This window comes from Chelonus insularis, unplaced genomic scaffold, assembly GCF_013357705.1.
Source record: "Chelonus insularis isolate UGA/USDA-ARS -01 unplaced genomic scaffold, ASM1335770v1 contig_121_pilon, whole genome shotgun sequence".
In the NCBI taxonomy this organism is placed as follows: domain Eukaryota; kingdom Metazoa; phylum Arthropoda; class Insecta; order Hymenoptera; family Braconidae; genus Chelonus; species Chelonus insularis.
The window spans coordinates 609,953-624,929 of record NW_023276363.1 but is presented as its reverse complement, the minus strand read 5'-3'; the positions used below and the strand labels follow the sequence as shown (position 1 = coordinate 624,929).

At 28.3% G+C, this 14,977-nt stretch overlaps 1 protein-coding gene across 1 annotated transcript in view; it reads left to right on the top strand.

The window, feature by feature from the left end:
• The window catches only part of Sesn (Sestrin), a 109,105-nt gene that overhangs the window by 10,495 nt on the left and 83,633 nt on the right, over nucleotides 1-14,977 (top strand). Inside the window, exons 2-5 of the mRNA XM_035082880.1 lie at nucleotides 7,758-7,842; nucleotides 8,354-8,522; nucleotides 8,614-9,775; nucleotides 10,640-10,705. Coding sequence (XP_034938771.1) covers nucleotides 8,434-8,522; nucleotides 8,614-9,775; nucleotides 10,640-10,705 — 1,317 coding nt within the window. The 5' untranslated portion in view covers nucleotides 7,758-7,842; nucleotides 8,354-8,433. The remainder of the gene's footprint in view (nucleotides 1-7,757; nucleotides 7,843-8,353; nucleotides 8,523-8,613; nucleotides 9,776-10,639; nucleotides 10,706-14,977) is intronic.

Sequence of the window (14,977 nt, the reverse complement as noted above, 5' to 3'; positions counted from 1 at the left end):
AAACATGATAACCAAACTGGTTTTTATTCATTCGGTTACACTTATTACTGATTATTTATCATATTGTAATAAAAAACTTGGAGGAATTTAATGAGATTAAAGAATAAAAGTAATGATTAATAAAAACGATATTTCATACTAGGAAGCAATTTATTAATTATGGAATATGAAACAATCAGAATACGTGAAAAAAATGCATTTTAATTAAAAGACAAAATCCAAGGAATAGAATTTTACTTATAATCCTTCAGTGCCTTTATTTTGTTTGTTCTTCAACTTTTTCACACTAAAAGATATTTATATAATAATTTCTCTTATCTTTTCAACGTATGAAGGAGGAGAGACTGGGATAATATGGGGCACTAAAAAATTCCGTTTATTTCAATTAACTTCATAATAGTTTTTAATAGCCGTTAATTGAAGATAAAAGTTTATATTGAAAAAAAAGAGAAAACTTATAAAAAAATTTGTTGTATGAAACACCCCTTTATTTTTTGGACTACTCTGTATTGTCTCAGTCTCTCCTATAATTGAAATTATCATTTTATAATCAATTAACAGAAATAATTTGTTATCTTTTCAAAAAATTCAACGTAATAATCTACTCTCATACCTGCTAGTTGAAAAACTATAATTACTTGTGGTTTTCATTTTTTGTGGTTGTTATTTAAGTGTGTCTATTGCGTATGAGTTGAATAATTATGACAAAATATCTTTCCATATTACATGTAATATAAATCGTGAATTATGATTTACAATTTTACAACAATGACATTAATTTATTTGACTCTAAACCATAATGTGACAGGCAAAATTTAGGAGTTTCATTGAGAACTGGTCTATTTATTACTCTACTTAACTAAATAGCTGTTTCACATGCATTGTGCAAGCATCTTCTATCAAATCTAAAATATTTCTGCTATTTATTATTGTAAGGACATCGTATTTATATTATCAGGAATGTAAATTCTCAAGAAATCCATTTCTTAACATACTTAACAAAAAAATGAAATCATTTACTTTACCAAAAAATTTTATTACAAGATAGAGTTCTGCTTCAATATAATTAGCATGAATTATCTTATTATTATCGTTTTCTGGTCTGATAAGTAAATATTTTAACGTGTTAGATGCTGCCATGTTCAATTAATTCAATCAGTAATAATTTTTATCAACCTTTTGTAATTTGTTCCTGTTAAGTTCAATTAAACTCTACTGTTAATCAATCGTTTTCTACTGATTCAAATTTAGAGAGTACATCTAGATGCAAGCTAGAACAACTTCGACTCTACATGGAAGGTTGTGGTATACATCGTAGTCGTGCAAGACTGTAATTAAATAGCTTACAAGCCTTATGTATGTTTAGTGTATGGTAGCTGAATTCTTGACTTACAATAAGTGATCAATCAGGAGATACAAATGCGGAGGCTATCATTTCTCTAATATTTCTGAAAGGAGGTGTAGTGTGGAGGAATACATACTTAATGATAGTGATGCTTAGAATACAATAAAATAATAAATTGAATAGATTATTGTTCATAATGCAAAAATAGATAGTGCAATGAGTACTAATGAGAAATCTGTTGTTTGTTATTACACTATTGTACAGATATTAACCATGGAAGCTTCATAGAACTGGACTTATGATGATGCGCGCTCGTGCGAAAAATTAGTGGTATGATTACTGCTAATTTTATTACTATTTTTTGTTTCACTTTGATTCGCTCCGTTCCACTTGATATAATAAGAGCTTATTTTAATCACAAAGAAGTTAAAAAGTACACAACTAAATTATTGTTATAATTTATTACATTCATGTATGTCAAATAGCTTGAAAGTTTTTTTTGAAAAGTGGTACATGGAATCTTGGATTATTCTGTTCTAACAACCAGTAACTACATGATCAAATAGACATATTTGTTTTATAAAATAAATTATACTTTATACTCTATTGTGTGCAAATGATGTGAGATAATTGCATAGTGATAAAAACTGAATTAACATAATCATGAGATATAAAAATATTATGGTCATGATTTTCTATGTAGAAAGAATATTTTTTATGCTACAGAACCAAATAGTTGATAGACGAATATTTTACTTGAATGGTAAACTTCGACATTTAGGTTTACTGTATTGAGGCCTTCGTGATGTGTGATTATAACGGGGTATGGACGAGTCGCCAAGACTATTCCTTGCTCTTTCCAGTTGAGAAAAGGAAACATATAAGAGAATAGTGATATATCGTTTTATACAAGAGCGGTCATGGACGATAAATGCAGCAGCTATTGTTTTGTGCTTCTCGTTGAATCATTAAAATTCATAGAAGTGCTAATTAGCCATGACAACTGCAACCAGGTGTTGTTTACGAAGAATTTAATATTGATGACGATCCGTGATAAATGTATGAAATTAAAATTATTTCTACAAACTAAGATTGTAATTTTTACAGAGATAATTATGAGATTTATTCATTGATATGAATGCTAATAACTGTAGCAGTGTTCAGTGCATACAACAATGTTTTTGTAAGCTTGTTAAGTAGCTGAGGTTTAATTGAAATCTATTATTCTATGTGGAACATTATAGAAATTCAATTATTATTTGAATTTTTTCAAGTATTTTTGTCATTTTCTAATAAAATTTCTTCGAAATGAAATTTATTAACTCTATTAAATCATAAGATTTGATAGAACTTAATCCATGGAAATACAACAGGTTATAAAAGTCACATTTATGTATAGTTTATAGCGTAACTAAAGAAAATAAATAAGTTAAATATCATTTTTATCAATAAATTATTAATAAAATTCAACAGGGCTTTATCTATATTGGAAATATTAGAATGTAAATACAATTATTAAAATATATTGCAGCAATTAATTCAAATGAATAAATGGAAAAAAAATCCAATATAGAGAGAAATGTTATTATCTATCGATTTTTAAAATGAATTTTAAAGGATTGAGTTGATTGAGTAATATAGGTAATACAATAAAAAAATGAATTCAATGGGTAAATGACATTTATATAGACATTCAATAAATTTACTCCATTTGACATCAGTATTTTGTACATGTACTAGTAAGTGGGTTCTAGTATCAGTCAAAATCAATGCAATGACCATGGATGCATACAGCTACCACTATCTATATAGCTCTATACATGTTCATGCGTAGCGGATTGGAGATCGTTGGGTTCCAGTTTACTGAGCGAAAAGGTGATTTGTGTTTACGCTGCCTCAACGTCAAAATCATGTACCAAAGCACTTAAAGGAATAATCAATCACTGGTAAAATGGTCTATGCACTATTTTTTATTACATAATGTGGTGTTGAGATTGCTGATGGTATTATAAGAGCTAGAGTTTTTTTTTCAAGATTTTTGTACTATGAATAATTACTAGGGAAGTAAGAGAATTTGTTAAGTCGTGAAAGTTGATGTAATTGTTATTTTTATGAAAGAAATTGCTAGTAGAGGTGTTGAGAATGTAATATTTAGAAAATATACTTTATTAATAGCGATTTAAAAATTAGATTTAGTGACCTGGCAAAAATTATCAAAACCAATCGGATGTGAAATTATTAAGTCTTAAGAATGACCTCATAAAATCGGATGTTATTATATCCAACTCGATTGTTCGACTTGATATCATTTTTTCGATTGGTATAAAAATTTATATTTATTAGATTGATTTCAACACCATTACATGAGAGGAAAAAATGTTAAAAATTTTATTTAAATAGATATTATTACAAACCACAATCAAACAGTAATTTTTATTAGTTTAATCAATATTAATTAATATAAATATGATGTATATTTGTGATAAAAAAATTATATGATAAGATTTTCATTACAGATAGAATTTTCAAAAGTTTCCAGTCTAATAATATCCAATTAAAAGAAGTAAATTTTTTTTTTTGTTTTAATTTTTTCGAGAAGTCTTTTTTGATATTGTTGTAATTTTCATATAGTATTTAAAGTACATTCATATTAGGCTGAAAGTATACCTCAGTATAAAGACTACAATGAAAAAAAATAGGAACAAAGTAAAGTGAGCAGTGATGGAAACTGGGGCAGACAAAAAGTTCACGTAAAACAAGCGAGAGATTGAAGCACAGAGTTTTTTGACCTATGTTTAGTACCAGTTGAATAGTCAAAGCCATGAAGTAACAAGCAAATGATAAAACTGTTTCGTTCAGATGGATGATAACTATAATAGTTTTATTTTATTGAATGCAATTACACCCTAGTAAAATTAGAATTTCTTGTTTCTAAGTGTTTTTATTTTTTATAGATAATAGTTGTGTTTACTTTGAAGTAATCGATAGTACATAAACACAACATATTAGTTTCAACTCAATATATATGAGAGATAGGAGAATTGATGAGCAATGAACCATGTGACCTCTTCTAATTAATTGATAATAGACATCTGTAGAAATTTATGTAATGCGAGGGACCCGCATGAATGCAATTACAAATCCAAATACAGGCATACAATATATTATAAGTGATATGTTATCTTTCCAATACGTTTAACTACTTCTATTTTTAACTAGCATCGTTAGAAAAATTGCAAGAAAATTTTTTAACTCATTAGAATTTTACTTTCTAATTTAATTAATTACGATAAGTACGGAATTAATTTATAATTATGGATAATCATTATGTTTGTTCATCGTAAATCTAGAAAAATTGTAATTAAAATGATTTGAAAAAAAATTTCACAGTCGACTAGTTAATTTATGTCTTGAGATAATTTCGAGTTGATAAAACTGAGAGAAAAATTCTTCTAACTGTCGAGTTATTTTAAACAATGTTAAAAATATTCGAAGAAAGTTCTAGGTTTGCTATTTGAAGGTCAGGGGATTCACACATCTGGTTTTTGAAACGATTGGAAATTAAGATTATGTTATCTCTATCAACAATCGTTCGACTAATCAATAAATAAATCAATGCAGTCTTTAACTAATTTTTATTTCTATTAAAGCTACTTACATTAAATCTCTTCAACACCTCACATAACACTATAATATTATCTGATATCAGTAAATACAATCTCGTTGAACTGTAACTGTAAAATGCATCAAAGTAATCTATAAACCAGTTAATAAATTATCAAAGAAGTGTTAATAGCAATTAAAGCTGGAATAAATCAATTGATCCAATCAGTTTTTTTTCATCAACAAGCATCGAATATTGCTTCATAATAAATATATAAAATTGTTGTGTGGAAGTGCAGTTCATGCTGCCTGAAGCTACAAAAAAAGGTCAAAAAAGATAAAAAATTTTGCAGTGAAAGTTGAAGAAATAAAAAATTCAAAATACAATAGGTGTTTAAAAGCAAATGGTTATTATCTGATACTATCATAAATAATAATTCTCGATCTCTATATAAACACAATCATTGAAACGTACATGGGTTCATCATCCCTTTGCGCTTGGCTTACTGCGAAACCTTACAGTGCGCGATCATATTTACTCGGTTACTAACGAGCACACTTCTGTGAAATGCCAATTACTGTTTTCTCTCCTCATAAATTCTCACTTGCCGAGGTTAAGTTCTCACGAAATTGTATAATTTAGGAACATTAGTAAGACACTAAGTGGTAAGTTGTATTTAAAAAGGCATATTTTGTAACACATGTGCTTGAAAAAATCATCCGGCAAACGCCTTAAAATAAATGTTACTCATTTGAATTTAATATACTTCCTTATTAATCAGTAAATCTAAACAAGAACTTTCATTTATTCCATACATGCGGTATTTGCGTGCAGAAGCGCAGGAAAGTGCACTTTTGCTATGTGGTCACTTAAAAACATGAACACGCAGTTTACGTGGTAACCTTATTGATCACATTTTCATGGGGCTGACGACCTGGAAAGTATATTGCACAAACTTCTCTATTTTGCCAATATTTGCCATCATCTTTGAGAGTTATTGATGCGTACCAATCTTCCTAAGTAAATTCAGCGGTTTCAATTAGACACAAGTGATGCGTTTAAGTAGCTGTTAAGTGTTAAATGTGTACAAACTTTGTAAATTATTTTCTTTCAGTTATAAACTTACACAACTCATGTTTTTCATAAATTAAATAAAATTAATTCAATTCTAGGTAGAATTATTCATTTTTTTTTTAAAGATAACGATGTTACAATTATAAATAATTGTTATATAGAGCGATTAATTGTACTTTGCATATCAATAATGATCAACATGATGAATTGAATCATAATTTAATTCGTTGTTATGAATTTTGAGATAGTCTCCGAAGTAATCTGAACTTACTTAATCTCGCAATTCAATTGAATAAAACTTAGTTCTATAGAATAACCAATATATACACTATCAAGGCTAGTATATTTTACAAAACTAAGGTAACAAAATAAGTTTGGTAAATTCATTAAACTATACCTCCAACGAAAATTACTTTAGACTCCTTTCATGATTAATAAATCTTATTGCTGACATGTTAGCTTATTGTATGATCTACAAATATATGAATGAAAAAAAGTAATAACTCAATGAGTGTTCTCTATGATTTTCTAATATTCTATCTTTTTAGTTGTTTATAGCGATAACTAGAATAATTGCCATGATTATCTCGTGTGGTTTTGACAGGTTGACATAAAGTCAATAAATGTATATCACATTTTCTACAAAAACACATTTTATCTTATTAAAATTTCCGTATAAGCGTTTTTAGTTGTACCGAGTTGTTATCTAGAAAAAAACTTGCTGTACATAATAAGTAATATACTTAATTTGGTTACTTTTGTGTCTTACAAATATATGAAGCAATGAACAAGATATGAAGTCGTACAGACAGGGTTTTTTTGATAGATAAAACCAGCGATAAAACAAATAATAATTTCAAGAGTTATTGATTTGATTTATGCAATGTATTTTTATTTTTCATTATTTACATGATTGAAAATGATTTCTTGATAGACTTCTGCAGACTAGAAGTAATAAAAGTTTTGAGATTGGATGAAGTCAAATGATATTTTTTAATCAACTTCTGTCTAACTACAAAAAGAAGATGCAAATAAGTGAAGAACGATGCATCTTTCATTACATATTACAATTTTCTGTCTTAATAACTTTTCTTTACGAGTATAACTTTACCCATTTTATCAAAGTTTATTACTAACATCTGGATATGAAGTTAAAGGATGTACGTTTAGGTCACCTATACACAGAGCATTCATTTAAAGATAATACTCCTTGTAACTGTAATCGCAATTGCAATAGCGATTACTACTAAGCGCAAATACATGACTGCAAAAAAAAGTAAATACAAGCAATGCTGCAATATGTAGTTTTACTTTGAAGCCCTTAATGATTACATTGGTAATGGCTAATGGTAGAAAAGTATGTTATGCTTCGGTTCACCAATGGGCGCGTCATGAAATCAACATTGACTTCAAATGAAATTGAACTCGGTATGAAAAGGTAATCGACTGGAGCTGTGATTCATGACTTGTGAATGATTCCCCAAATCCATGTAATTATGTATCTGAATTTATTACTTCCTTTGATGTATTGGATAGTTTCAAACTTTAAACTCGGCTAAAATTTTAAAGCATTTCGAAGATGTTGAAAAATCAGTAGAACAAATCTTAAGACTATTGTTGATATCGTATTCAAACTAATATTTCCAATTTCATTTTTATTCCTAGTTGTTATCGTTTCTTTTTTCAACAATCAAAACTTCAGGTACATTAAAGGAGTCATTTTTTTTGTTACAGAAATTACTTCCTGAGACTCACCAGTGGAGAAAAAAGATCTGAATTCATGAATAGAAAATTGTAATGGGATGTTACTGATAAAAAAGTAAGGTTTAATTCTATTGATAAAGATATGATTTTTTTAATGACTATTTTATTACTATTTTACTTAATTGACCGTAAAGTTTATTTTAATCTGTCTGCCACATTTCGTAAAAATATATCAGTTTGTTAAATGTATCCTTTCAAGTATTTTGTTTTAATGTCAAAGAAATAACATTCTAAAGAAACGCTACTTCCATAAAAATTCTTGAAATAGTCTAGAAAATGGTATCATGCTTGAGCATTTTCAAGTTTTGTATTTCGTGAACTCAAACAATTAGCCATACAAACATTCTTTGATAATTAGTTCATATACTGGAGTCATTTAATGTTGGTCCTTAAATTTTTTTTCAAAAAATAGATCTTAGAGCAATTAAAACATTCTAATTTAAAAATTTCTTCTTTAATTATTTAACATTCAATAAAAAAGCTATGCAATGAATATCTTGTCATTTTGGAAAATTTATTCAATAATAATAACCAATCGTGAATTAATAATTGGGGATTTATTCTAGCTCCTTAATGTGTACGAGATGAAGAATCAAGAAGTATTACTTTTGCCACGGCTCATGATACCGTTGAGAAGTGGCTTGATATGTTGGCAAGTTCAGACATTTGGAAAGACGATGATGACGCAGAAAATCGAAGAAGTTATGTTGGAGTATCAAAAGGATCAATCAATAGGTAAATTGGACTTAAATTTAATTTAAATATCACAATTATATTTTTTTTTCAGAAGTAATGTGTTATTAACGAATAAAATTTTTTTTTTCAGGAATGACTTCAGTGTAAAAAGATCGCCAACAAAAAACGTTCCAAAACGTGTAGACCATCAGTATTACTACCAATCCTACCGTAAAAATCGCCGTTATATTCAAAAATCTTTCAAAACAGAAAACTTTTTCCCTGAAAGTCCAATTAAATGTTCCTCGCTTCCCTCATATTCCATTGATCCTATTGATGGTGTTTTTGGACGTGAACATTCGTGTTTTGGTACTTCAAAGAATAGAGAACATCGAAATTCAATTGGAGAAACGGCAATTTACAAGCTGGCATTATCTTCCTCTTTGGATGAAAGTGAAGATGTAAAAGCTTTTGAATTAGGGGTAAAATTGAACGAAGCTGATATAAGCTTCAGTGACAGTAGCGAAAGTGAGAATATGATTTTTGCCTGTTCATCAATTGAAAAATTGAACGAATCTTTGTCAGAAGAAACAAAATATCGTCTGGGAAAAATGAAGGGTGCAAAACAAAAACAACTTGAAAATGATGATCAAGATTCAGATACGAAAATTTATGGTAAAAGTCCAAAGTTTGACGATAACATGGAAAATTTAAGTTTCTTAGATACTAATTATGGAAATTATCGTTCGCAAAATAAACAAAAAGTTGCAAGACTCAAGCATGATACCCGTGGGCGATGGCGTGTAGACGATATTTCCGTAGAAGAAGATCCGTTTGCAAAGAATACATTAGACGGAGGAATAGTTTTTAATACATTGGAAGGATTCAAACACAATTGCATTGCTGCTGCATGTGAAAATAATAATGGAGTTAAAGCTAGGAATAATTCTGACATGCCATCAAATGAAATACCCGGACCAAGTAGTGAAAAGTGGGATTCATTAAAAGCGGATTTCGAATTTTGCCAGCAAACATCCTTCAATGATAATTTTGTATGTGCTATTGACGTTGAAGAGCTTTCCCACGATAAAGGGAAAAACATTGAAACTCTGGAGAAACCTGAAATTACTCCTGGAGACATTGGCAGGATGTTGAATTTGGGAAATGCTTTAGACACACCTCGATTACAAACTCAATCAAACAAGTATTTAAGTCTTGTAACACTACATCTTCCAATTATTCTTAGACTCAGTGTTAATTGTCCTTTTGAAAATGTTCGAGCAAAATGTGAGGAAATTCTTCAAATGGTAAAGGTAAGTAAATTAAATAAATGTGCTTTTGTATCTGTATTACACTTGTTAAAAACTTGTGACGTTGCATGATTATTATGCGAAGAAAATTTAGATTATTATGAGATTATATTTACTTTGTAACCATCAATTTAATAAACTTTAGTAAAATAGACTTCGTTATGAATGAAAGATTAGTTAATGTAGATTCAGGCTCCCAGAATAGATGGGTAACTTTGTAAGGAATGTGCTGGCACATTGCAAGTTCAGAAAATAGGAAGAGCTATTTTCATGTGTAGCAGATTCACCTGCACATAAAATAAGATAAAAAAATTGAACAGCTGCAACATACTGTAAATAAATTTCATCATTCTGAACTTTTTTAATAACTGATTTGGTTGAAAGTTGGAAAAATTTATTTTGAGCGAAAAAAAAGATTACTTAAGGTAAACAGGCTGATAAGTAAATATAACCTGTCATACAACTATGTCAATATTTGTACGATCAGAATGAAGTATGAAAAACAGGTGATAAAATCACTGATCATGACTCGGTTTTTTTTGTTTCGTGATATGAATTATTTATTTATTCTGTCAGCACATGGATGTAACCTACTTTTCTAATAAGAATAATAAGATGATTAATGTTAAAGTGCGTATATACGATAAGCTATTTCTCAGTGTATTCATTGAATAATGAAATAAAGCAGAAAATTACAATTTAGCATATCCAAATATCTATTTAAAAATTTTAACTAGGGTTGTATTCAATTATGTTTACATGCAAAAAGAGAATTCACAGTGGGTAGCCGTATTCAAAAACCAATACGAAATTTTACCAAATGAAAAAATACCACTACGTGATTTGACAAATTGATTTCCATTGCAGGATAGAGGACTTTCAATTCCGGAGCCAGTATTCGACGGACCAAGCGCATTTATTCCCAGCTCAGAGGTGAGTTTGGTTGTGATTTCTTTTTTATATTTATTTCAGTTTGAAGTATTTTTCATTTTTCGATACATAAAATTGTTGACACATTTCATTTTTTAATAATATTTCAATTAACTAAGAATACGACCATATATTTAGTTATAATGAAGTACAGTTTTTTATTGTTATTATACTGAATGTAATTCTTAGTTAATTAAATAAAATTAACTAATCCATTTGTCTTATATATACTTCGTTCCTAATATTGAAACATAAATTGAGAAACATTTTTAATTTCTCAGTACATTACCAATGACTTTCATTGCGAATAATGTAATTGGGACAATTATCGCTTAATATAAGACATACAGTTAGTAATTAGAATCAACATCAAGTGTTCTAATTTAAATTTCATAAATTATTGATGTTTAATTATCTAATCTTGAAGAAAAGGTGTTTACCGACAGTCGAAACGTCTGCTGAAAGTATTAACCAGCACGTGGAGCACGATCGACTGTGCTTTGAATTACTCGTTGAATCAAAATAATACAATTACAAAAATATAGCGGTTTTTTTTTTTAATTGAAAATTGAATGTTTTTTAAAATAAATAATAATTCTCTTTGATAGTTTCATATTTCTGAAATTCAATTATATACTATCAAAAACGATACGAAAAAATTCAATTAACATGTAGAATTATACAATTTCACGGGCTATTAACGACTCGTGTATAACTACTGATTGACGCGTTTTAGTTGTACAAGCTTTGTCTAGATAATAAATTTTTTAAACAACAACTGCTATTGACATTCTCTACAGTAACATTTTTAATAACAATTAATTAATTAAATTTAATATATTATAAAATTCAAATAGAATTCATGAATGGATCTATCTTTCAACAATTTTTTAAAAAAAGCTCATTGATATTTTTTATGTGAACGTAACTCTGTTCAACAAGCTGTCAGAACTTACATAACTATAAATCATTTTTGAGTTACGAACTTCCTAATAAGGTTAAGCCAATTATCAATAATCTTTTTTTCAAATAATATAGTGAACGTATTATAGTATTACTTGATTAAAAAATATTATATCATATATTTAAATTCAACTTTTCATAGATTTTCAATAATATCTTTTTACAATCTAAATTCACTGGCTTGAAAATCTAGATTTATCTCTTAAGAGCAATGATAGTTATCAATATTAATCATGCAGATTATATATCTACATTACTTTTTAATTCATAATTAATTTTTAATCCATTAAATAGAATAACTTATAATAGAATATTTAAATATATTGATTAACTAATTCATGAAATTTTCATAGGAATACTAATTAGTATTTTGTCAATAAATAAAGACGTGAGTTAAGTTCAACCGTCAAAGTTCGTTTATATAGAAAATAATTATATTGTACATACTGCAACTTAATTATATAGTTTTCTAGTAATAATTAGCTATCAAAGTTTATAAAATACAGTATTTCATGTATCTGAATGTTGCAGAATATTCATGATATTTTCTTGACAATCGATTTTAGATTTTACAAATGATTTATTAATTGAAATATTAAAATACTAGAGAGCTTTTCAATAATAAATTCTCGTTAAAAGAAATGGAATATTTTGAAGTTATCATGATGATTATAAAGTCAAAAATCTTATAATATCTTGAATTTATTACTACATTTATGTAAATAATAAACTTCGAAAGAAGCAGGCTCAATGTTAATATTTATAATTCAACACAATTTTTTTTCATGATTATTTTCATTCAGCTACACTTTGCTTTTTCTGATAAGCTGTTCTTCTCCAGGGTATCTTTTTATCTTGATCGCCCTCAAATTTTGCACAATTATTATTTCATTGCACGTACTTGAAGAAAAAAATATCAAAAGCAGCGTGGCAACCTTATAGATTACTTTTTCTTATTCTACTGGTGTGTGAAAAATATAGATAAATCAAATTTTTATAAGAGCATCTGAACATAGTAACTTGAAGCTTTCAAGTACTCTTTGAGTATTCCTGTATAGTATCTAGATTCTGGGTCGTTAGCTTTCTGATTACCTCTATAAAAATCGTGTTAAACATCTTGATACATGAAAAGGTAATAATTGCAATTTCTAATTGCCAGTGAATATTTACTTTGAATTCAAGTAGTTTGATGAAGTCACAATAATGAACAGTACAAGTGTATAAACTATTTGCTGTAGTAGATATGAAATAAGTTTTAAAGAAATTTCCAATAAACTTGAGTATATTTTCTTTTTTATCTTCTTTATATTTATCAATTATTTTTTCAATACGAATGTTGAGTTTTAATAGCAATTAAAAGTTTTTTTCTGATACTGTAGCACATAGTAATTGAAATATTCACAAAGAGTATTTGAACACAAGTGGATATACTTGTTTTGCGTTTGTTGAAAGAGTTGACCACTGTTTATAATGAAGTGAATTTAATATGCTCTTAAGAGAACTTTAAAAAAAAAAGTTTCAAACAAAATCAAGTCAGTTAGAATTTCTATTAAAATGAAAATTTTAAAATATATTTGCATTTTCATCATATCAAATGTCTTCTCGACACTACTTTGATGAAAAGGATTACAAGGTAATCTTCCAAAGTGCGGTGAAATCGAGTCAAGTAAAATTATGCCCAGAGGGTTGCAGAGAAGTCGAGTAGAAAAGACGTGCGCCAGAGTTACTAGCAATTTATAACTATGTTACTTAAGTTGCGCTTACTTCTCGACGAATGAATACAATAATACACTTAAGTATATTTTTTGCTTCAATAATTTTTTTTAGATTTCAAATCCTAATGATTTTTCTTCTTGATTATTTGTATTGAACATCAGTAAAGATAATTGGACGAAATGAATTTCAATTAAAATAATTGGATGCCATATTGTAAGGTTGACTGAAGCTATGCTTTATTCGCGTAGAGAAAATTCGATACTTGACTTGATTTTCCTTGTTCGTTACTCGTTCATTAAAGTGTCTTGTTGACAAAGTTTCTAGAATCTTGTATAGAGAATAATGGACGACCAATGTTTATATCGTGCTTTAACGATATACTTGACTGAATTTTTCATCAATAATTAAATAAAGAAGATAAAAAGATGTTGTAGAAGTTTATACCGGTTTATCAACACCATACATCAGGTAAGTGAAAATACTTCTGTATGTACATCTTGAAAATTATTTTTAAATTTTTATTTATTTACTTTATTAACTAATATCCATAAAGAGTCACCTTGGCTTGCATCTTTTAAACCATAAATTTTTTGCCTGAAAAATACTTAAATGATATCTTTAACAACATTTGTACTTACTTTAAATAAGTAAAAATTTTTGGAATGAAGAAATCAATATTTAACTCGAGTGATTCCTTCAATATTAGATTTTATCCAAATCTTCTTACTGAAATGAAAAATTTAAAACCGGGTTTTTATTGATTTATAAATTGAAAATGATGTGTTGATTTATGAGTGCATCATTTTTAATTTGTGTAGTCGGATTGTTTCATTATTGATTCGTTTAGTACACAATAAAAGAGTTAGGAATGTCTATGAAAAATGAAAGATGAGTAATTAAAAAAAATTACATTAATATTTATGAACATCAATCTGTTTCATGATACAAATAATAGGTAACAGATTTTTTGCATTTTCTTGATAAAGGTTGAGCTTCTGAAATTCCTCAGAGAATTGGTATCTTCCATGATCATGATAGACGATGTGGTGTTTGCCTACGGCCACAAAATATCGACAAACGAAATATATAAACTTGAATTGATTCACGATGCGCGCGCATAAATAAGACATAAGAGGTTGGAGATAGAATTCGATTTTGGAGGCATCGATGTTAGCGGATTTGTGTGTGCGAGCTCGATAATGGTTTACCGGCGTGTTCAAATAGACGGTGGAAAGAGGGAAGATGAAGTGGTTGAAGGGCTGCGGAAAGCAGAGTGACGATCGTGAATACAGTACCTAAATTACAAGGAAGAGTAACCGCAAGTTCTTTCAGAATTGAGTAGGAGTGAAATGGAATACATTCAAATGCCAGGAAAGCTCAGTGACTTATGACTATAGTAACCATAATCATTTCCTTTCTACCCATTCCTTCCTTCATCGACCGCAAGATAGTCAAGCAGTTGAAAAAATTGGCTCCATTTCTCGCCATCTTTTAGCCTTCAAATTGCCATAAAAAATAAGAATTATGCTGTCATAATCGATTTGAAAACTATAAAAGTTATCATTGAGGATGAACATCAACTCAACTATTTTTTCT